This window comes from Pelophylax lessonae (genome assembly GCF_965119305.1).
Source record: "Pelophylax lessonae genome assembly, chromosome: 11".
Classification (NCBI taxonomy): Eukaryota; Metazoa; Chordata; class Amphibia; order Anura; family Ranidae; genus Pelophylax; species Pelophylax lessonae.
In genome coordinates, this window is record NC_138778.1 from 131,905,384 (window position 1) to 131,929,245 (window position 23,862).

The 23,862-nt window shown below is 48.1% G+C and overlaps 1 protein-coding gene across 1 annotated transcript in view; it reads left to right on the forward strand.

Annotated features, from left to right (window-relative positions):
* Positions 1-23,862, forward strand: part of FDXR (ferredoxin reductase) — a 203,787-nt gene that overhangs the window by 174,508 nt on the left and 5,417 nt on the right. The window contains exons 9-11 of the mRNA XM_082271385.1: positions 1,638-1,837; positions 14,229-14,400; positions 15,423-15,596. Coding sequence (XP_082127511.1) covers positions 1,638-1,837; positions 14,229-14,400; positions 15,423-15,596 — 546 coding nt within the window. The remainder of the gene's footprint in view (positions 1-1,637; positions 1,838-14,228; positions 14,401-15,422; positions 15,597-23,862) is intronic.

A 23,862-nucleotide genomic window follows, 5' to 3' on the forward strand; every position in this document is an offset into this window, starting at 1 on the left:
GGAAGCTAAAACTTATTCCTGTAAACTGTAAGGAACAGGAAGTCAACTCCTAATATGGTCATTCCAGAAAGTTCTGAGGAGACGGACTGTCTAAGGTGGCTCCCCATTCACCTTTTGTCAGGTGTGCTAATGACCTCACCTGTTGTCTTCTAAGGGAGGTATTGACACTCAGAGTAATGTGTATTGAGGGCTCGTTAGGGAACCATTGTTCTGTGCCTGACTATAGTTTACATTGATTGCCCCCTGGGGCTTCTGTCCCCTTGCATTGGTCAAAGCTATCTGACCAATCCCTGTTGACTCATTTTCAAGTCCTCATTTGCATAGCAGCCCTCCTGGTGAAGCTATCTGACCAATCACTACTGACTCATTTTCGAGCCCTCATTTGCATGTCTGGAGAGGACCTTATGGGGGACTGCAGGTACTGTGAAATTGACCAATGGGAAAGCGGTTGTTGGGGGAAGGATGTTCCAAATTCTGTATAAAAGTGTGCTGTGTTCTTCCAATAAATGTTGTTCCTGTTTTACCCTCAACTCTGAGCTTTGTCTCATTCTTGGGGGGATTCACTGTATGCTGTTGGAGACTGATTGCTATGAGTGTAAGCTGATGTATGCTTTTCCTGTTCGTCTGCTAGCAGCTATTCGTGAGGTTCCAGGTTGGAGTGCTATTTTGTATCCAGTTCGGGAGTTTGATGTTCTGCAGTAGCTGTGCTGTCTCTCAGAAAGGGGCATATCGCCTAAACGGATTTTAACCCCTTGTCTGCTGAAACGGTCCGTAACAGAAGTGATCGGTACTGATCACTTTGTTCATTCAGTAAAGGAAAAGGCCCCCGATTCCCCACAGCAGCTGACTGGAGAGGAGGAGAGGGAAGCTGGCAGTGCTGGGATGCGGGGGGGGGGGACCAGGGGAACACACAGGGGCTGAACAGCCAAAAGAGAAACAGATGAGGGGCGGTGGGGGTGACATTTACTGTTACTGATCCCCTTTCCTCCTGCAGCTGCTGAATGCCTGCGGGAGAGAGAGGTGGCTTTAAGTGGCTGCCAGGGGAAAGTACTGGGGATCGGCACCAGTAAATGCTGCCACTTCTTGAGGGGATTGGCAAGGAAGGATCACAGTCTACCCGTCACCTACCCTTGATTTACCGGATTCCAGACCCCTGATATAAACTTTGTGACCAACAGTTTGTGGACACCTGACCATCCCAACTAAATGAGCTTGTTGGACATCCTTTTTCCAAACCATGGGCATATTATCCTCCACTTTTCAGGTTTTCCACAAGTGTCGGAAGTCTGTGGGAATTTGTGTTCATTCAGCCAAATAATCATTTGTGAGGTCAGATACTGGTGTTGGAAGACTTGATTCATAATCAGCATGTCAATTCAACCTTAAAGGTGTTAAAAATGCTTGATGTCAGGTTCTGTACAAGCTTCTAGAGTTCCTTTACACCATCGTTGTCAGGTTGTCTCTTTACAGAAAATCGGTATCTGATGCCAGGAACTTCCATTACAAATGAGTGTTTATCACTTGCTTGGTAGAGGCTGTTACATTGATCACAATAACCACATTGTGGGTATGAGGCGCTTTACTTCTGCTGCATCATGTCCTGCTAACCAGCTATATATCAACCTTATCTAACTTAGATCTCCCTCGGCCCAGAAAACGACTTACGGAACTGCTATTGAAGACTGTATTGGAGAAACCTGGAGAGAAAGAGGCTATCCGAAGATCCCAAAGTGATCGAGAATGGGGCCTGCGCTTCCTCAGGAGTCCTGTGGCTGTTTTACCGAGTAAAGATGGGAAAAAAGCGGCCGGTATTCGGCTGTCTGTCACAAGACTTGAGGTATTGACAATTACTTTAATATAATCTGCTCTTTTATACTATTGTAAGGTGCCTTTTATAGGGGCTTATTCACACGGGCACAGAGGGTTGTACACTGACAGAATTAAGTGTATTTCTGTGGTGTACCGCCAGTAGCCTGTCCAGATCAGTGACAGGCTGACACGTTGCATCTGTACACATATCTGAGTGGTTACACACGAGAAGTCCTCGATATGTGCTGTCTGTGTCCAGGGCTGCTAAGTGTGTGTAGCTTTGGTAAGTAAAGTGCATGCCTGGCACGGGAGTACACCAGTTTGACACAAACAGCCTATACAACTACTTGAACACAGACCGAAAACTTTTTTTTTTTTTTTACTGTAAGTAGAGAATTCATATTGCCAGGTTGTTTTTTTTTTTTTTTGCCAGCTGTGTTCCTGTTGGGGGGGGATTCCCCCTTATTACCCAGTTCTGGTGTCCACACAGAGAAAGGGGGTCACACCTGAGAAGAGACACAAAAAGCCATAGATACTTTTTTTTTTTTTTTGCTTCATGAGCTGCTAATAGCAGAAATGAAATGTTCTCTTTCGTTCACTGACGGACACCGCTCCATGTCTTCTTAGACTCTTGGGCTTGTGCTGCTCTCTCTTCAGGAGGACTAGGTGGAAACATTTTTGCTACACCCCTGAGGCAGTCCTAGGGGGGTATACCATCACTTCCTGCTATAGGACTTCAGTTTTTTCTGCCTAGTAAGGAGTAAGGACTTGACTCCCTGCTGGGATCTGCAGTCCTGGCATTTTTTCCTTTTTTTAAATGAAATTTTTTTTTTTTCTCCTGTTCTTTTTTTTCTGTTCCTGTGTGAACTACAATCAACAGCTGGACTGGGTGACGCACTGTATATCCTAGATCCTTATGGCCTTCCCAGTCTGGCCTGTGAGCGCGACCCAACTATTAGCTCCGCACTAGGTTGGCCGCGACATAGCCCCACTGGACGGGGGCTGGCTGGCGAGTGAAACACCTCACGAGGTTGCAAAGCCCTGGTCATGACAGTCGCAGCGTACCTATGGCCACAGCACCCCCATTCCAAGATGGTGCAGTGGACTGCCTGGAGTGGTGCCCGCCTAATGCCAAGATGTGGTGGGTAGTTTTTCTCCCCTCTTTTTCTCTGGGAATTTCTGGGGTGGTCGTGGGCCCTTCTTGGGATGGTAGGCCCCCCTTGTGTCCTTCCTCCCCTCATGGTTTCCTCCTGCCCCCAGCCCTCTCCTCTAGTCCCACTTTGGGGTGCACGGGTGTTACATTGGTGCTTGGGCGGAGGGCAGTGGGAGTGTGCTTCTGGCAGCTCCCTGTTAGGGGTGCCTGCATTTATTGCACTGCGGGGGGGGGGGGGTTCCTTTGGGGGCTTCCCCCTGGTGGACTATTACATTCCTGGGGTCCAGTGGGATCCCGGGGTCCCGCGTGGAGCCACGTGGCATTGCCATTTTGCTGCGGTTGGTTGTTTTCAACCTCGGCGGCCATGTTTGTGTAGTCCATGTTTTGGGTTTCCCATTGTAGTCTATGGTTCAGTGCGGTGACATGCAGTGGGGGCCTCTAGTGACAGTGTCAGCGCTTCCTCTTCCTCTATGATCGCAGTGTGGCAGGCTGTTTGGCGCTCTGGAGCCAGCTCTGGGTGCATGGTGGTGAGTCTCTGTGGGTATACAGTCCTTCCTCTGCTATATACAGCCCCGCGGGTGCGCTGATCCTTGTAATGCTCCAAGCGGTGTGCAAAAAAAAAAGTTTTCTTTTGGGCACAGTGCAGCTCAGATTTACCCATGGAGCCCCTGGAACGTGTATCACCACCTTACCCACTCCTTGAAGCTGCAGGACCCTCTGGGTCTCAGTCTGCCTTGACGGTTACTTGTGTCAAAGGTTAATATGGCCCTGCAAAGGCGGCCTAGCAAGAAGCGCCCTCGCCTTCACCTGTATCTTCTGCCTCCTCAGAGTCTGAGGTAGATTTGGCCACTGTGGACACGAGTCAGCCCACTGGGTCTACGTCCATGCACCCTGAGTGCTCCAACAATCCTCTTTCTCTGCAACCGCGCATGAAAAGGTGCTGGTGGAGGTATTGATTGTGTCAGTGCGGGAAACTTTAAAGTTTGAGGACTCAGCAAATGCTGAGTCAGGGACGCCGGTGCAGTTTGGCGCCCGCAGATCTTCCAAGGTGACTAAGGTGTTCCCCTTTCCTGCCTATTTTGACGAGATTGTCGCTAGCCAGTGGGGATCCCCGAAAAAGCATGGTTGGAATACTGAGGCGTTTCGCTAGGAGATATCCCTTTTTGAGGAGTCTCTTCTGAAGAAACGAATGGTTCCACCGTTGGTGGACTCTCAGGTTTCCAGGCTTATAAGGACACACTTTTGCCTTTTTAAGGACCCTGTGCACAAGCGAGCCGAGGCTCTGGTTCGTTACCTTTTTCACCGTGGCAGGTTCAATGTTGAGGCCGGAACGGGCAAAAATTTTACGCCAGGATCTGGAAGGGGATCAACATCCTGCGGAGCTGGCAGATCAGTTGATCCAAGGGCTACAGTACATTTGTGATGCATCTTTGAATGCGGCCCCTTTGGCTGGCAGAGCATCTGTGATGGCGGTGATACTTCGCCGCATGATTTGGGTTAAGTACTGGTCAGCCAACCAGGCTTCTAAAAAGGTGCTGACTGATCTACCTTTTGTAGGTAACCATTTGTTCGGTGCCTCTATGGGGCAAATTATTTAAGGCCTTATGGGAGGTAAGAGTACCTTACTGCCGCAGGTTGCTAGGGGCAATGAACCTTGTCATAAATGTGTTTCCTTTTTCTCGGCTCACTAGTGGTCCTTTTGTCCGATCGCAGGAAAAGGGTTCAAGATCCACCCGTAACTTTGCGGGTGGCTCAAAGAGACCCTGGAATGGTATGTCAAAAGCGGGCACTACTGGTTGGGACAAGCCTTCCCCAGCCTGAAGGGGCGCCCCCCACGCGTATCTGGGGTGGGGGACGTGTTTGCTTCTTTCCGAACCCGTGGACCTTGCTCATTCAAGACAAATGGGTCCACGAGTTGATTCGATTCGGCTACAAGATCAAATTTTTCAGCCCTTGCCTCCGGCAAGGTTCTTTCCTTCCAATTTACGCCTGTCTCACGATTGGCTGCAGGGCCTTTATGGGGCAGTGCAGAACCTGTTCGCACAAAGAGTCATTGTGTCTGTTCCAGAGTCAAACGTTTTTCAAGGCTTTTATTCAAATCTGCTTACCGTTCCCAGGAAGTAAGGAAGGTCCACCCAATCATGGACCTCAAGGCTCTAAACCACCTTGTGCGAGTTCAAAAATTTCAGATGGAGACCATTCGTACAGTAGTGGCTTTCCTTCATAAAGGGGATCTTTTGGCTTCTATCGATCTCAAGGACGCTTACCTTCATATTCCAATATGTCAGGCACCAGTGTTGTCTTCGTTTTGCCGTGGGCGAAGAGCACTATCAATTTGTGGCGTTGTCTTTTTGGTCTCGCTTCAGCTCCTCGGGTGTTCCCAAAAGTTTTGGCCCCAGTGTTGGCCTTGCTTCGGCAGAAGGGGATCGCGGTACTAGGTTACCTGGACAATCTGCTTCTGCATGCAGTCTTCAGCTCTATAAGTCGACTTAGACATTACTGTGCGGACTCTACAGGAGTTGGGATGGACACTGAATTTTCAGAAATCAGCTTTGACTCCATCCACCAAGCTGGACTACTTGGGTCTGACGCTGGATTCAGCATCAGCCCGGGTGTTTCTCCCATAGGCAAAACTACTGAAGTTACAGGATGCGATTCGGCTCCTGCTGGGTCTGATGGTCTCCACCTTTTTGAGGCGGTTCCATGTATTGCTGTGTTTTTCCCACCCCTCATGTTGATACTGCTTTGGGACATCCCAAGGGTCTAAGAAGACATGGAGCTGTGTCCGTCAGTGAACGAAGGACAAAACTGGATTTTCTCTATCGCTCATTGACAGACGTAGTCTTCTTGATTCTCAAGAGCTGGGTTATGTTGTCTCCGCAGGAGTAGGACTAGGCAGAAAGACAAAACGTTCTGGCTCCACCTTAGGGGCAGTCCCTGAGGGTATATCCTCCCTCTCTCTGCTACAGGGAATCAGTTTTTTTCTGTCTAGTCAGGAGTAAGGACCTAAGCTCCTTGCTGGGATCTTTTTGGTCCTGGCAAGATTTTTTCTTTAGAAGAAATATTTTTTAGGTAGTTTTTTCTCCAGTGTTTTTCCTGTGAGATCTTCAAGCAAAAAACGCCGGACTGGGTGACACTAGTGGTCACCCCAGCCGGCCTACGAGCGCGCGCAGACCATTGCATTGCGCTTGGTCGGCCGCGACACATTCAAGTAAGTATGCGGGGCCGGGTGACGGGCTGGATGTTGAGATCCAGTGGTCACCCCGGTTTCTGCCTACGAGCGCGTGCAGACCAGAGCTCCGCGCTGGGTCGGCTGCGACGGAGTCCCAGTGGAGGGACTGACCTTGCGAGTTAAAAGTCTCGCTTGGACGCCAGGAACCTGAGAGTCGAGGCGTCCGGAGTGGTCCACAAACCCCCACCCCGGTGGAGAGGGTATTGTGAAGAGAGGGTGCCTGTCGGTTCGGTATGGTGAGTAAACGTTCCCTTTTTTCTTTCCTCGTTATGAGGCAGTATGAATTATGGGCCCCTCCATACATGGTCAGTATATATCTGACACTAAAAGTCCCCCTTGTAAATACAGTATGTGTTTGTGGGAAGTGGACTTGGTTTGAGAGCTAACACTCTACCCAGCAGACTGTAGCATTACAGCAGACATAGGAGGTATAATCCTACCTTATTTGTAGTGTATCTCCTGTAGATCTATCAATCGCCACTCAGCAGAGATGCAGGTGGATGTGCTGGGAAAAACGATTTCGGCGGTCCGCCGCCATTTTGCCGTAGACCAGGTGCATGCATGTCCTCAGGTCACGCCGGCCGCCATGTTTTTGGAGTCTAATGTCTCCTATATGGGGGCGGCCATGTTTCATGAGCCCAGCTACCTCGTGGAGAGCTGGGAACGCCGGAAGGCGTACACAGGGGGCGGAGCCACGTCCTTCTACCCGGGAAAAAGCAACAGCTCCTTCCAGTCTGTAAAGACAGACGCTGACTGCAGTTGGTTGGAAACTTCACTGCATCGGTTGGTGAGCCTTGGGGGTCTCTCTCTCTCTCTGTGGGATCGAGAAGCAGGTACTCGGAGGGGCGCTATTGCGCTAGGGGGAGACACATAAAAAAATAAAAAAATTAAAAAAAAAAAAAAAGAGGTATTTTTTTATTTAAAAAAAAAAAGTTTTTTTGTGTTTTCTGGCAAAGGTGTCCTGAATTATCATGGACCCTGTCACTCATGTATCTCCTCCGGATCCCCTCGAGGGGTCTGCGGGATCCTCCAGCACCCCACTGACGATTAAATCATTGTCCGCTATTATGGAAGCTTGTGTCCCGGGTGGAAGTGGCTTGTCAGGGACAGGGCGCAAGTAAGCGACCCCCGCCTAACCCCTTATTATCTGAAACCTCGGATTCAGACTCTGAGCCTATTTCTGCAGTTGCAGGTACTTCATCTGGTATTGGTGTCTCGTGTACTGTCTTTTCAGACAGTGAGGAGGATGTTTCGGCATCAGCCATAGCCAGAGAGGAAGCGTTGGTAAACGCACTCATGGTATCTGTTCAAGAGACCTTAAGATTACAGGGTATTCCGTCAGAAATAGCTGAAACTAAATCCCTTTTGGGACTAAAAACGCATCTAGTGGCGAAGGTTTTTTCCATTGCCCAAATGTTTTGGCAATCCAATCAAAGAAGAATGGAGTCTGCCAAAACGCATTTCTACTATTTCTAAACGCATTAACAGGCGTTATCCGTTTGAGGAAACCCTCATTAAGAAATGGACAGAACCACCTGTGGTGGATTCACCAATTGCTAGATTGAATAAAGCCACGGTTATTCCTCTAGAAGACGCTCCGTCTTTTAAAGATCCAGTGGATCGCAAGATAGAAGCTATGTCTCGCACCATGTTTACCTTGATTGGATCAGCTTTCAGACCAATAATTGCTATTGGTCTGGTTTCGCAGGCTGTAACTGTATGGACCAAGTGGTTACGCCGGGACCTAGAAGAGGTCCCTCAGGCGGTATCAGATTGGTTGGAACAGATGATACAGGGGTTACAGTTTGTGTGTGATGCGGCGTTAGACGCCACTTCATTATTGGCGCGAGCATCTGTCTCAGCGGTGGTTCTCAAGCGTACACTGTGGCTAAAAGGTTGGTTAGCCGACCAAGGTTCCAAAAAAGCATTGGCTAATTTCCCCTTTTAAGGAGAGCGTCTATTTGGAGCCAACTTAGATGAGATCATTAAGGATCTCACGGGTGGAAAGAGCACCTTTTTACCGAAAAATTTTAAAGGTAAAGGAACTCGTCAAAGACGAGGGCCTTCTTTTTCTGCTCACAAGAGGTTTTTTTCGTCCCGCGGGTGAAAAAATTAAGTCCTCCAAAGCTCCTGCAGGAGGCGTCAGGGGTCGTTGGTCGGGCAAGCAAAAGCCCGCCCCCTCTAGACCTGAAGATAAACCGTCCAAAGCCTGAAGGTGCGCCCCCCACCCATAACTGGGGTGGGGGGGACGTCTTCGCCGGTTCCCGGATCCATGGCTTTCCAGAATCCCGGACAGATGGGTTTGCGAAGTCATAAGGTCAGGGTACAAGATCGAGCTTCGATCTCTCCCACCGGCGCGATTCTTCCCTTCCAATAGCCGACTATCCCCGGATCGTTTAGACGATCTGTGGAGAGCAGTCACAGATTTACTACAACAAGGAGTGGTAGTCCACGTTCCTTGGACAGAACGCTTTCAGGGGTTTTTATTCAAACCTATTTACAATACCCAGGAAAGAGGGCAAAGTGCGTCCAATTCTGGACTTAAGGGCACTCAATTCTTTTGTCTACATAAGAAGATTCAGAATGGAGTCCATTCGCACAGTAGCAGCCTTTCTGCATCCAGGGGATGTCCTAGCGTCCATAGACATCTAGGACGCATATCTTCACATTCCCATTTTCGCAGGACATCAGCGGTTTCTACGTTTTTCCATAGAAGAGAACCACTATCAGTTTGTGGCGTTACCTCTCGGTCTCGCCACGGCTCCGCGGGTCTTCACGAAGGTGTTGGCCCCAATGTTGGCACTTCTGCGCCAAAGAGGCATATCGATTCTAGGTTACCTAGACGATTTTCTGCTTCATGCAGAGTCTCCTCAGACCTTGCTACAAAACATAGAAATTACTATGATTTCTTTACAGGAATTCGGGTGGCTGGTGAACCAGCAAAAGTCATTTCTGGTTCCCACCCAGAGGCTCGAATATCTGGGTCTAATTCTAGACACAGTCAGGACAAGAGTTTTTTTCTTCCGGTAGGGAAACTCCGAAAGATTCAATCAGCAGTCCACCAACAGCTGGTCTTCCCTTCGGACTTGCATGAGGGGTCTGGGGTTGATGGTGGCTTCCTTCGAAGCAGTCCCATTTGCCCAGTCCCATACCCAAATTCTTCAGCAAGAGATTCCTCTCAGATGGAATCGGAATCCGGAATCCCTGGACAATCAGATCCGATTGAGCAAACAGACCAGAGAGTCTCTGGTCTGGTGGCTTCGGTCTCCGATGCTCAGCCAGGGAAGGTCATTTCTGCCAATATATTGGACGACAGTGACCACGGATGCCAGTCTATCCGGATGGGGAGGAATTCTCGGTCAGTTATCTGTCCAGGGACTTTGGTCCCTGGAAGAATCCAGGTGGCCGATAAATGTATTGGAACTGAGAGCGATCAGACTTTGTCTGATTCGCTGGACCGAGCAGCTCCAGGGCAGCCCGGTTCGGATCCAGTCGGACAACGCCACGGCCGTGGCTTAAGTCAATCACCAGGGGGGCACCAAGAGTGTCCGAGCGGCCAAAGAAGTGGCTTGCATTCTTCGCTGGGCGGAACGATTTGTTCCAGCAATCTCTGCGGTGTTCATTCCGGGGGTGGAGAATTGGCAGGCAGATTATCTCAGCCGTCAGACTCTGGATCAGGGGGAATGGTCCCTCCATCCAGACGTTTTCCACCAGTTGTGCCTACGATGGGGCACCCCGGATATGGATCTGTTGGCATCTCGATTCAACAGGAAAGTTCAGAGATTCGTGGCTCGCTCCCGCGATCCTCTAGCAGAAACCGCAGACGCACTGATCGCCCCGTGGGGGCAATACCAGCTAATGTATGCCTTCCCTCCTCTTGGGTTACTGCCAAGACTTCTTCGCAAGATAGAGGAGGAAGGAATTCCAGTAATCCTGGCAGCTCCGGACTGGCCTCGTCGAGCTTGTTACGCCGACTTGGTCAGACTGATGGCGGACGTCCCGTGGAGACTTCCTCTCAGGGAGGATCTACTGTCTCAGGGACCAATCTTCCATCCTGCTTTACGATCGCTGGTTTTAAACGGCCTGGTTATTTGAGACCCAGGTGCTGAAGGACAAGGGATTGTCAGCTTCAGTTATTCCTACTCTAGTTAAAACAAGGAAAGCGACTTCCAGAAAGATTATCATCGTACATGGAAGTCTTATATTGTGTGATGTGAATCCCTTGGGTTCCATCTACATCTTTATTCGGTAGTCCGAATATTGGCTTTCTGCAACAGGGAGTTGAGCAGAAGCTGGCCTTGAGTGTTATCAAGGGTCTGGTTTCAGCATTTGCTATCTTCTTTCAGAAGCTTTTGTCTACTCCTTCCTTGGTGCGGAATTTCATCCAGGGGGTGCGACACCTGGCTCTGCCAGTGCACGCGCCGTTACCATCCTGGGATCTTAATTTGGTGCTGTCGGTTCTTCAGACACCTCCCTTTGAAAATATCAGGGAGATTCCCTTGCCTACTTTATCCCAGAAGGTGGTCTTCTTGGTGGCTATCACTTCTGCACGCAGGGCGTCAGAACTGGCTGCATTATACTGTTGTTCCCCAGATCTGGTGGTTCATAGGGATAAGGTTGTTCTTCATCCGAATCCATCCTTCCTTCTAAGGTGGTTTCAAAGTTTCATTGAATAAGGACAGTGTATTGTCCTTCCTATGTCCTTAGCCCAATCATCCTCGAGAATTTGCATGGCATTCCTTGGATGTAGTTTGGGCGATCAGGATATACTTGAATACTACGGATTCAATTTGTAAGACGGATTCACTGTTTGTTTGTGATCACGGATGGCCCTAAGAAGGGGTTGCCTGTTCTGCTGCGACCATCTTTAGATGGATCAGACAGACGGTGGTATAGGCTTATTTTATCTAAGGGTCGGGATCCCCCGTTCCCTGTTAAGGCGCATTCTACTCGGGCGCTTAGAGTTTCCTGGACCTTCCGCCATCAGGCGTCAGTGGTTCAGGTTTTCAAGGCGACTGTTTAGTAGTCGGTTCATACCTTTACAATATTGTATAAGGTTTATGTGATGGCATCGTCAGATGCCTCTTCTGGCTGCAAGGTTCCTGCAGGCCACTGTTTGAGGAGACTGTTGGTCTACCTCGAGGATTTGTGGGGTAGGTCTCATCTGTTTACTCGATGAGTCCTTTGATACTTCTGGTTGGCTCCGGTTGGGCCTTCTAGATTGGATTTTGATTCTGTCAATCCCACCCCTCATTTTGTGGCACTGCTTCTGGATGTCCCAGCTCTTGAGAATCAAGAAGACTACGTCTGTCAATGAGCGATAGAGAAAAATGGATTTTTGTAAGATCTTACCGTAAAATCCTTTTCTCTTAAGCTCATTGACAGACGTAGTACCCGCCCCTCTATCATTGAGTTGGGTTGGGTTAAATTCTCTGTACTGCTTTAAAACAGAACTGATTCCCTGTAGCAGAGAGAGGGAGGATATACCCTCAGGGACTGCCCCTAAGGTGGAGCCAGAACGTTTTGTCTTTCTGCCTAGTCCTACTCCTGCGGAGACAACATAACCCAGCTCTTGAGAATCAAGAAGACTACGTCTGTCAATGAGCTTAAAGCGGAGTTCCACCCTAGTTATACATTTTTTTATAAAAATACCCCCGGGACAGTCAGGGCTAGCACATTCCACAATGGCTAGCCTCTGATCTGTCCCGGGTTGCACTTACCTTTCAGGAGAAAAACTTACCTTGAAATTGTCTTCTCCAGCGCTGCCATCTCGGGTGTGGGCAGCTTGAAGCCAGCGCGATCCTCTTCCGCCCTCTTCCTCCTTCTTCGGTCCCACGATGCACTGCAGCGGCCCCGACGTCACTTCCGGGTCGCGCGCGTCATCCCTCCACAGCTTCTGGGCATGCCCAGAAGCTGTTTAGAAGGGAATGACGCGCGCGCCCCGGAACTGACGTCGGGGCCGGTGCAGGCGCAATGATTCCTGGGAGCGATGACGTTCAGCTCCCAGGAATCATTGCAAAAGCCAGGAAGTGACGAATCGCCGTGGCCGCCGAGGGGAGGAAGAAGGAAGTAAGGTGAGTATATTTTCTCTAAAAGGTAAGTGAAAAAAAAAAAAAAAATTGCGATTATCCATTTGTTTTTCAGGTGACCGGGAGCGAGAAGATGGAGGTAAGTATAAATTTCGGGTGGAACTCCGCTTTAAGAGAAAAGGATTTTACGGTAAGATCTTACAAAAATCCATTTTTTGTCTTACCGTAAAACCCTCTTCTCTGAGGTTCACTGACGGACACAGCACCCCCACCTCTGTTGGGTTAATTTATGTATTCTTCTGACACTTGTTACAAACTGAAGTCCTATAGCAGGAAGTGATGGTATACCCCCCCCGGGACTGCCTCAGGGGCGTAGCGAAAATTGTTTTTGCCTAGTCCTACTCCTGAAGAGCGTGCAGCGGAAGCCCAAGGGTCTAAGATGACACGGAGCTGTGTCCGTCAGTGAACCTCAGAGAAAAGGATCCAGTTTTATTTCTGTTTTTCTCCTCTTCATACTGCCCCCTGGCCTAGCTGCCCGACTCCAGGTATGGCTGCCCCCAGCAGTGCCTGTTGGAACCATTGTAGTCCCACCAAAGTCTCCACTACTTGTGCGCTATAGAACTTCAGTCTTAAAGCCAATCCCAGTGCTAAACACACAGGTAGAGCGGGAGAAATACAGAGCCACTGGTTTGGTGGTGAATTGGCGCAAGAAGAGGTCTCAAAAAAAAAAAAAAAGTCTGGTCCTGGGGACCCGGGGGAGGGGGGGAAGGGAGAAGGGGAAACACCAGGGGTGGGGGGAGGGGGACCCCCAAACAGTTCAGGGGGTAGCTGTCCACTGTAGCGGCTGCCGGCGGAAGAGACAGAAGAGATCTCTGGGGGGAGACAAGAGGGAAGACAGCGCAGCGCCTTCTTAGTGCAGCAAGACATTTATTGAAGTATGTGCAGCAGTATTACACTCACATTTAGTCGGTGAATAAGATGCAGTTAGTCAAGTAATGTTGATCATCAGGAGCATCACTGGAGCGGGTCCTGGTGGTGGAGGCAGTGGATCCCGGTGAGAGCAGCAGGGGGTTCCTCCGTGTGTACAGGGATGGCCTCGGTGGTGTCCGTGGGCTCCTTGTCAACTGGTGGAACGCTGGCACTCGTGGGTCCTGGGATCCTGAAGTCACTTCTGGCGGTGATGCGGGATGCTACGGCTTCCCTCTTGAAATACAGAGCCAAAGCTACACCTCTCCTCCTTCACAGCGGTGACTGCCAGCAGCTTCTGAATCATTTTTCAGCTCTGAATGATTTTTGCTCTGTGTCCTTCTTAGGAATGCCTGCACATAAAGGGTTAATTCATCTTTTCAGAAAAAATTAAAAGGAAAACAAATTCCCTACACCCTCCCCAACCTCCTGTCCCCACTCCCTACTTTAGTTACCTATGTGGGTGATGAGCTGTCAGGGCCCAAGCAGCCAGTGCAGCAGTGCCGGGACTTCAAATCCCCACTCTTTTCTACCTTCTGTCTTTTAGGGCTTCCAGGATGGATCAGAGCAATTCTGATTGGTCAGCGCTGACACAGAGAATTGCTCTCATCTGTCCCTGAAGCGCTGCGGAAAGAGGGAGAAGAGCCGGGATTTAAAATCATCATACATCAGCTGTGCGGGCACTGACAGCTCATCACCCACGAAGGCACTGTAAGTACAATGGGTCAAGGTGGTGGGGGGTGTTAATTTACCTTGCATTTCTTTTTCTGAAAAGGTGAACTTGCACTTTAAGGTTGCAGTTCTCAATGGGAGTGTACACAGTCCTGACTCCGGGGAGATTTTGCAGATCCTGGCAGGCACAGGGGGCACCCACATACCTAGAATTGGGTAGGGTGGCTAGGGGGCAGTATAAAGAGGAAGCTCAGAGGGGTAAAATATAAACACATTAAGAAGAGCATATGAGTTATGCTTTTAGCGGCTCATTTTAAGAAAAAAAAAAATTGCCTATCACTTTAATTTTTCCATTTGTGTTCCTTAGGGTAATGGGGGGAATGCAGTTTCTGTTCCTACAGGAGAAACAGACGATATATCCTGTGGGTTAATTCTCAGCAGCATTGGATACAGAAGTGTTCCTATCTCACCAAGTGTACCTTTCCTACACAAGAATGGGATTATCCCAAACAGCATGGGCAGAGTGCAAGGTGCTCCAGGTTAGTATTTAAGTGTTCTTGCATGGCAAGACCACTTACTGTTATCTCCCATATATATTCTTATTATAGCCAAATTTACCACCCTAACTCCTCCCACAGTTTTTACACTACATAGACAGTAATATACCGAAACAACATGCGGATTGTTCCCGATTGGTGTGCTATTACTTTGTGGAACGTTTCGCCGAATGATTCACAAAATATCAGCGTTTTTTTGTTTAGCGAAATTGGTCCCATAGGAATGAATGGTGGAATGTTCAAAGCTAGAGTGGGAGTTGAGAAATCAGGACATGATTTCTAAACTGCCACCACTCCCTCATTTTCACCTACACAAATCTTATATCAAAACGTTCAGCTATCCCTGCAGCCACTAAAAATGTCCACGGCTAAGCCATAGTCCTGATAGTTTTCACAAAATGACCATTTGTTTGCAACTCATGCCTCCCATTGACATTCATTGAAACTCCACTCTAGCCACCTCAAATTTGAAGGGCAATTTCTAAACTGCGACTGTGCCTTCATTTTTAATATTTCAGAGTTATACTATGCATCGAAATGTAGGTCTGGGTCTTGTGATTCTCACAATATAAAGCTCTTTGCTTTAGGATTTATAATTTTAAACTACAACCGTTTGAAGTTGGCAACCGCCAGTGAAGTGAGCAAGTTGGAGCAGTTTGTTTTTAACCGCTCTTCTCTGCCCTTGCTGTAGAGTGAGTTGCCATAGGAACCCGGGTGTGTGAGCAGCCAGCAGAGTGACAAAAGCTAGAGTGTGAGCTCAAAAATCAGGACATGATTTCTATACTGCCATCACTCCCTCATTTTCACCTACACAAATCCTCTATCAAAACGTTCAGCTATCCCTGCTGCCACTAAAAATGTCCATGTTTTCACAATATGACTGGTGGAGGCAAGAACACTTCACACAATTTCCCCAGAAATTGTAGCTTTTCTAATTTATAAATGTAACGCTATGATGCCTTGGTGACAGGCGTTTCAGCTACTCACATGATCTACTTTGGCAGGCCTTTACTGCAGCGGCTGGGTGAAGAGAGGGCCGACCGGGGTCATCGCTACAACAATGACAGACAGTTTTGACACAGCACAGTCCTTGTTGGAGGACATAAAATCAGGTGCTTTAAACTACTCAGAGACCCGACCTGGAGCCTCAGCTATCCGTGAGCTGCTTCTTCTCAGAGGTATGTAGAAATAATATATAACCATGCTTATGATTGTGGCTCACAATTTCTGCTTGAGTCTGACAATTTTTACTTTTCTTCTAAAGTGTTTCTAAAACCCAAACTTTTTTAGTCTTCGATAAAGTAGGAGTTGGTTATAACTCCTGTCATGTTTTTTTTTCTCTCACTTCCTGTCGTGAAGTATTAAAGTCAAACACAGCAAGGCATATATTATTTTTAGAAGGAGGTCAGCAATTGTGGCCTCCATATTTGTCTCATAGCAGATAGACTTAACTGAATCTGTGTTTTGCCTATGTTCATATGTAAGTTTATGTTTAGCCAAAACTTTTCAAAAAGTTTAAGATAAAGACGTAAAAGGGGTTACTCTTCCTCGTAGAAACTGTTGGAATGTATACAGGCGATATGTACGTGGAAGACACTGGCCCCTCACTACAAATTGCCCTTTCAGATTATTGAGGACTTTGGTACACACTCTAGATTGCGCATTATTTGGTGCAAGTCACAAATCCTCCCATTAGACCCCCATCCACTGTCATGTAGTTCAGCTTCCTTCCCACTGAACAGGGTGTCCTCTATTCGGTACCCAGGGGTTCGAGTCATAATCCAGAGAGTTGCAGGACTATATAACTGATGATATTTTACCATCCTATAAGCCCATACACATTCTTGGGCAAGACTACCGCTGGGAGTGATGGAAAGGGTAAACCTTACCAAGATGGTCCTCCTGTCTAAGTCCCTCTAGATGTTCGGGCATTCCACTATCTTATTTCCCCTTAAAATCTTTAGAACAATCAACACTATCCTTACCTTATTGATCTGGGGGTCTGGTAGACACAAGCTGCCTTGGCTCACTCTCAAGAACCCGACTACTCTAGGGGGTACGGCCCTACCGGATTTTCACGCATATTACCTGGCAGTCTAGCTGTCTCATTTCTACCACTTTCACAAGACACAGACTCCCAGATATCAAACTGTAGTCTGCAGACAACCTAACCGTGGATCTTCTTCTCCTTTTGCAGGTGATTTTTTTTAGAGGAAGTGGGCAAACGGACTGTAGTTAACAACACCTGTGTCCCCTTATTGAGACACCATAGATGCATTTGGGAATTGTCTCTTAGGAAAATCAATGTTCCAGCCTACCATGCACATATCCTGCTGTGGCATAACTGCCAATTGCAGGAACTCTCCTCTTTTCCAGACATTGACCTGTGGGCTGTCAAGGGTGTGATATACCTCCATCAGGTGTTCACCCCCACAGGAGTGAGACCCTTTCCATCCCTGAAGGAGTTTTAGCTTCCTACGTTTATTTCGATTCTTGCCGTTACGCCACACCATACAAACACAATTCCCGGAGACCATCCCCACCCTGCACACTTTATCCGTTATGGATATTATCACTCAGCTCGGAACCCTCCAAATTAATATCAGCACTGTACAATGCTCTGCGTTCCGCTACCACTAATCCAAGTAGCTGACAGTGCCAAATCCTGTTGGATGGGTAATGTTGGGCTTTCGCGGAATCCGAATGGGATGAAGTACTGGAAGGCACGAAACTAGTCTCACCTAAACTCTCTGACGCAACTGTATATTATACGCAAAGCCTATTTAACTCCAATAAGAATATCCAAATATCGCTCAAACCAAAGCCCGGGTTGCCCCAGATGCGCTACTGAACCTTGTACTTTCTAACACTTCATATGGAGATTTCCTGATATTCAGGCTTACTGGGGGCAAATCATCAATTTTCTACATAACCGTATGGGTTCCCCACTTCAACTAGTCCCCAAACCATGCATACTAGGTCTGCTTCCAGACATTGACATGGATACATTTCTTACCACCTTTCTGCAGGAAACTCTGTTTAGTGCTCGAAAGCTTGTGGCACATCACTGGATGCAGGCGGCTCCCTCTACTTTTCAGGCTTGGATCTCAGAAATAAATGGCACACTGCCATACAAGAAATTGATCTACCTCCATAGGGGCTGTCCTTTCAAGTATAACAAAGTTTGGGACAGATGGTTGAAGCAGTCTGACACATGTGATGACGGATTCCATGTTTATGACCTCCTAAATGTCTGTCTGTATACTCCCAGAGTCTGCATGGCTTGTGATACCAGAACTTTCCCCGTATTTTCTTTGATGTATTACTCTTGAGAACTTTGTACCGCTCAGTTACACTGCCTTGTACCTAATTCGTACCCTTATTTTATCCCCCTTTTTTTGTTTTTTTGATTGTATTGTACCATGCTTTTATATATTGTACGCACCTCTTACCAATAAACTTGTTTTGTTGAAAGTAAAAAAAAAAAAAAAGGGGGGGGGGGTTACTCTTGTTTAAGGAGAAATAGGGCCAAAACTGCACTCCAGTGACCCGTTTTCAGCCGACAGCGGGCTAAAGTTTGCTTACATTATTCAGCCGGTCCAGGCTCTGAAGAGATCCTAACTTTAATGTCAGGATCCACCCAGATGCCTGACCAGCAGCTGGCTCAGCCTCTTGGCACGCCGCTGAGAGTTTGAGCCATCCGCTCCCACCCCCTGCATCAGTGAGCGATGGAGGAGCAGAGCAGAAAACAGTGACTAACAGTCACCAACTCTGTGCTCAGTAAAGACCGAGAACTGAGCGATCAGTGGTCTTGCTTAGATCGCTTGGTTATCGGTCTGGGATGTTAGAAGTGCACTGGATTTTTGGCAGGATCAACTTTTCTCAATACTTGCAGCATTTTTTAAAGAAACCGAACATGAACTTGTCCTGGAGACAACTCTAAAATTTGGGACTACATATCGCAACCTGTCTCAGTGAAACCAGGACACATAGAGCTGGTGACTGTCCCCAGGAGGGACCCGGACAGCAAATTCTCAGGGATTCTAACCCCTCACCGCTCAATTTCATAAGTTAAAGAAAATAAACTTTTGGCTATAGATACACTTTAAATTGTGTGGCTGGTCAAAATGAGAAAACAAAATCAATCAAAACAGCCAGTACATTTCTCTAATGCAGGCACATTTTCTCTTTGTCCCTGTAACACTTTTATGGTCACTCAAGACATATGTGCTTTAACGCCCACGTGCCGAATATATGTCACTGGGCGGCCGATGTTTGTTCTGAAAGTGCGCTCGCCAAGACCGAGCGGTCAAAAACAGCTCTTGGTTCGGGCGAATGATCAGTAGCCGGTGCGACCATCTTCCTGTCATGTGATCATTGATCCTTCCTGTCCTCCAAACATTTGACTTTGTTTAAAGGACACTGAGGTGGGCGGGAAACTGTGAGTACAGAAAAACACTTGTTGATCTGCTAGAAATCTACACGTAGGGAAATTCAGCTAGTTCAGCAGTCGATATGTGTGCGCCCCTGTCAGTTAAACAGATGCCTATCGGTCCTGCTGGAAAAATACCAGTCAGTCAGTGGCTGCAGCACTGATCAGTGCATTCTGACAGGGAGTAGTCCACAATATCTGAATACAATGATGCAGTGGGGGAGATCCCTGCATCCACATCGCTTGATGCGGGGATCTGTGAGGGTTTTTTTTTTTTTTCTTTTTTTCGTTCAACCCATTGGTTGAACAAAAAAAACCTCCCAGTGTATACCTAGCTTTTGTTTAAGCTGACAAATGCAGAGCCTCTGCTGCACTGATTTCCAAGTTGTTATAAACTCAGTCGGGTTTTCGTCTTCTGGACTACAAAACGCATATGCTTCTCCTCTCTCCATAACTAACAAACAGGATGTTAAAAGCTCACTGAACTTCTGGCAGGATTAACAGGGTTTTTTTCAATACTTGCAGCAGAACGTGATGAAAATGTCATGTATTGCAGAGATGTATTGAATTTTTTTAATATCCTGAGACCCATTGCAGCAACTTCCCTTCTCGCCAACGCAGCTTAATTGCCTAGAGCAAAGTGAAATACCTGGTACCTCAAGGTATGGGAGAACATGTAATTCCTATTGTTCCTATGTGACAGCTCTTGTGTTTGCAGTTGGCCAAGTAGAGGAGAGTAAGCAACCCTGTGTAAGCTTAAGGTCCCAACTTGGAGCTTACACAGGGCTAACTGTATCTAACTCCCATCAACTGGAAAAGTGAAGAGAGAAGGTGTGCAGTTGGTTGTTGGATTTAAGGTGGAACTGTTTATTTTATGTGCATGGACAGAACACAGGTTTGCTTTAGTTAAAAGAAATAGTTTGAGTTGATGGTAAACATACAGACAAAATAACCACTTGCTGACCCACCACAGTACATATACTGTGACGAGAAAGCACGTGCATGCACCGTAATATACACGTCAGGTGCCTGCTCCAGGTTTAGGAGCACGCTGCACGTCCCCCCTCTGCGACTGCTGTGTCACGGATCCTGGTACATGATCACAATGCCAACAAAGCTGTTATGAATTAATTAAATTTATAATAGCTGTGTTTCCTATGCTGTGATTGGCCCACAGCTATTACATGGTACCTGGGCCAACCACCGCACCCTGTATCATGGGATTAGCTGTAGCCAATCACAGATCGCTAGTGATCACCACTGTCCTAAATGGTTAAGGATGATCTTAATGGGTACAAAAATAAAAATGTTTCTCTTTCGTTCATTGACACACAGCTCCTGTCATTCTTGACCATTGGGTTATACTGCCCCCTACAGGAGTAGGACACTAGGCAGAGAAAACTTCTGGCTACACCCATGGGCAGTCTCAGGGGGTAAACTCCCTCTCCCTGCTTTAGTCACTTTTTTTCTGTCTAGTCAGGAGTAAAGACTGAATTCCTTGCTGGGATCTTTGGTACTGGCAAAATTTTTTTAGATAGACATTTTTTTTCCTCCTGGATTTTTCCTGTGAGATCTACAATCAACTGCCGGACTTGGCGACTGGCTGGTTAATCTAGATCCAGTGGTCACCCAAGTCTGGCCAGCCAACGCGCGCAGGCATAAGCTCTGTGCTAGGTCGGCCATGACATAGCCCCACTGGACTGGGCTGGCCCTGTGAGTTAAATGTCTTGTGAGGTCGCATATGACCTGGCCTCGGCCTGATTTGCAGCACTTCTGGCCCGACAGCCTCCTATTTTGATGGAGTGGATGATCTGTCTGGAGCCGTGCCCACCTTGGCCGCTGCCGGACGATTGTGTGGGAGGTGCGGTTGTACCTGGTGGGGGTTCCCATCCCGCCTGGATCTGTCTTGAGGCCTGGTTCCCCCATTCTCGGTCCCTGTGTGCCTCATGGGGCCGCCATTTTGTTGTAGCCTGTGTTTCTATATACGGCGGCCATGTTTGTTTTGTTCGGCAGGCATTTTCTTATGGTTTACCATTGCAAATAGTGGCAGCCATGACAGTGAAGTCCTGAGGGAAGCGATTTCGGCGGTGGGAGCCCCTCCTTATCCCCAAGTGCGGACTCCTGGGTCATTTCGCTTCCTGATCACCACAAGTGTAGTGCAGATCTTCCGGGTGCTTGCAGGTGCCGGTGTCGGCGGGTGGTGAGTCTGGTGGAGTCTTCTCCCTCCCTGCTGAGGATCACTCTGTGCCTTGTGCTTGGTGAATGGGTGGTGCTGCCAGTGCAGTGGGGGTTATCTCTTAGCAGCGTGTTACAACCATCAATCCATGCACTGACGGCAGTCCTGGAGTCCCATGTGTCCCGGGTAGAGGTGACTTGTGCATGACGCGCTAGCAAAAAGCATTACAATCGAACGGTGGTGGCATCCCTGCGTCAGGGGAATTTTCTTGCCTCTATCGACATCAAGGATGCTAATCTTCACATTACAATATGTGCCAGTCGCCAGCGTTTTCTCTGCTTTGCTGTGGGAGAGGAGCATTATCAGTTTGTGGTGTTACTCTTTGGTCTCGCCTCCGCTCCTTGGGACTTCAAAAGTGTTGGCTCCGGTACTGGCTTTGCTACGCCAACGGGGGATCATGGTATTGGACTACTTGGACAATCTCCTTCTGCAAGCAAAGTCTCCATCTGTTTTGGTGGAGAGCCTGGAGATCACAATATGAACTTTATAGGAGTTTGGTTGGATTCTGAATTTTCAGTCATCTGCCCTGGTTCCATCCACAAAGCTGGACTATTAACCAAATTGGATAAGACTATGCAGTCTCTGGACAGTCTGATCCAGCTGAGTTGAGGAACAAAGGAGTCCCTGATATGGTGGCTTAGCTCTCCGGCGCTTCGGCTGGGAAAATCCTTCCTCCCCTTCTATTAGGCAGAGTTCACAATGGATGCCAGCCTGTCTGGCTGGGGAGGCATCCTCAGCAAGCATTCTGCTCAGGGGATCTGGACGCTGGCAGAGTCCAGACTACCGATCAATGTCCTGGAACTCTGAGCAATCAGACTGTGTCTGGATCACATTGGACGGATCGTCTTCAGGGATGTCCAGTGCGCATTCAGTCGGCCAGTGCCACAGCCGTGGTTTATGTCAATCACCAGGGGGGCACAAGAAGTGTCCTGGCGCCTCTGGAGGTAACCAGCATTCTAAGGTGGGCAGAACGGTTTGTTCCAGCCCTCTCCATCGTGCACATTCCCGGGGTTGAAAACTGGCAGGCGGATTGCCTCAGTCGGCAGGCGTTGGGCCAAGGGGAGTAGTCCCTTCATCTGGAGGGGTTTCATCAGCTGGGTCTCCGGTGGGGCTTCCCCGAGGTGGATCTGTTGGCATCTCAAATCAACAGAAAGGTGCAGAGGTTTGTGGCTTGATCAGGAGATCCTCAAGCGGACGCAACAGACGCGCAAGTGGCCCCGTAGGGTCAGTATGTCTGATTTACGTCTTTCCTCCCCCCAAGCTTCTGCCAAGACTTCTACGCAGGATCAAGGCAGAAGGGATTCCGGTCATCTTAGTGACCCTGGACTGGCCTCGCCGGGCTTGGTACTCCAATATGGTACCGGCTGGTCACCAATATTACATGGAAGCTTCCTCTCAGGGAGTATCTGCTGTCCCAAGGACTAATCTTCTATCCTGCTTTACAGTCGCTGGCTTTGACAGCTTGGCTGTTGAACGCCAGGTGCTGATGGATAGAGGTTTGTCTTGAGTCGGTGATTCCAACGCTGTTAAAAGCTAGGAAATCTACTTCTAGGAAGATCTACCATTGTACGTTGAGGACATGCATTGCGTGGAGGCTCTTGGGGTTCATCCTCGTTCTTTTTTGCTGGCTCGGATCTTGACTTTTCTTCAATGGGGGGTTGAGCATAAACTGGACTTGAGTACTATCAAGGGCCGGGTGTTGGCCATAGTGGTCTTCTTTTAACGGACCTTTGCCACACACTCCCCAGTGTGCACTTTTCTTCAGGGAGTTCGGCACTTGGCTCCTCCAGTGCGGTCTCAGTTACCGCCTTGGGACCTCAATTTGGTGCTCTCAGTCCTCCAGAAGCCTCCCTTTGAGAATCTTTGGGAGATTTCCCTGCTTACGCTTTCCCAGAAGGTGGCCTTTTGATGGCTATCAACAGGGTTGTTCGCTTTCTCTGTGACCATTTCCAGATGGATCAGACAGATGGTAGTTCAGGCCTATTCTATCCAGGGTCAGGTTCCTCATTTCCCTGTCAAAGCACATTCTACTCAGGCGCTCAGTGCCTCCTGGGCCTTCCGTTATCAGGCATCAGTGGCGCAGGTTTGCAAGGTGGCCACCTGGTCCTCGGTGCACACTTTCACAAAGTTCTATAAAGTGGATGTGTTGGCATCTGCGGATGCTTCCTTTGGCCGCAAGGTTTTGCAGGCTGCTGTTTAAAGGACCTGGTCCTCTTTGAGGGTGTATTGTTTTTTTCAGGTGAGCTCCAGTTGTTTTGGTTGAGCTCTTGTTTTACTAGTTGGCTATAGTTAGCCTTGGGAATTTCCTTTTCGATGTTCTCATCCCTCATGTCTAACACTGCTTTGGGACGTCCCAATGGTTAAGATCATAAGGAGCTCTGTCCGTCAATGTACGAAAGAGAAAATGGGATTTTTGACTTACCATAAAATCCATTTCTCTGATCATTGACGGACACAGCACTCGCCCCCTCTGTGGAGTTGTAATTCTTCTGACACTGCTTGTAACAAAACTGAGTACCTATAGCAGAGAGGAGGTATACCCCCTGAGACTGCCCATAGGCGTAGCCAGACTTTTTTCCTGCCTAGTGTCCTACTCCTGTAGGGGGCAGTATAACGCATTGGTTATGAAGATCGAGAGCGGTGTCCATCAATTAATATCAGAGAAATGGATTTTACGGTAAAAAATCCTATATATATATATATATATATATATATATATATATATATATATATATATATATATATATATATATATATATATATATATATATATATA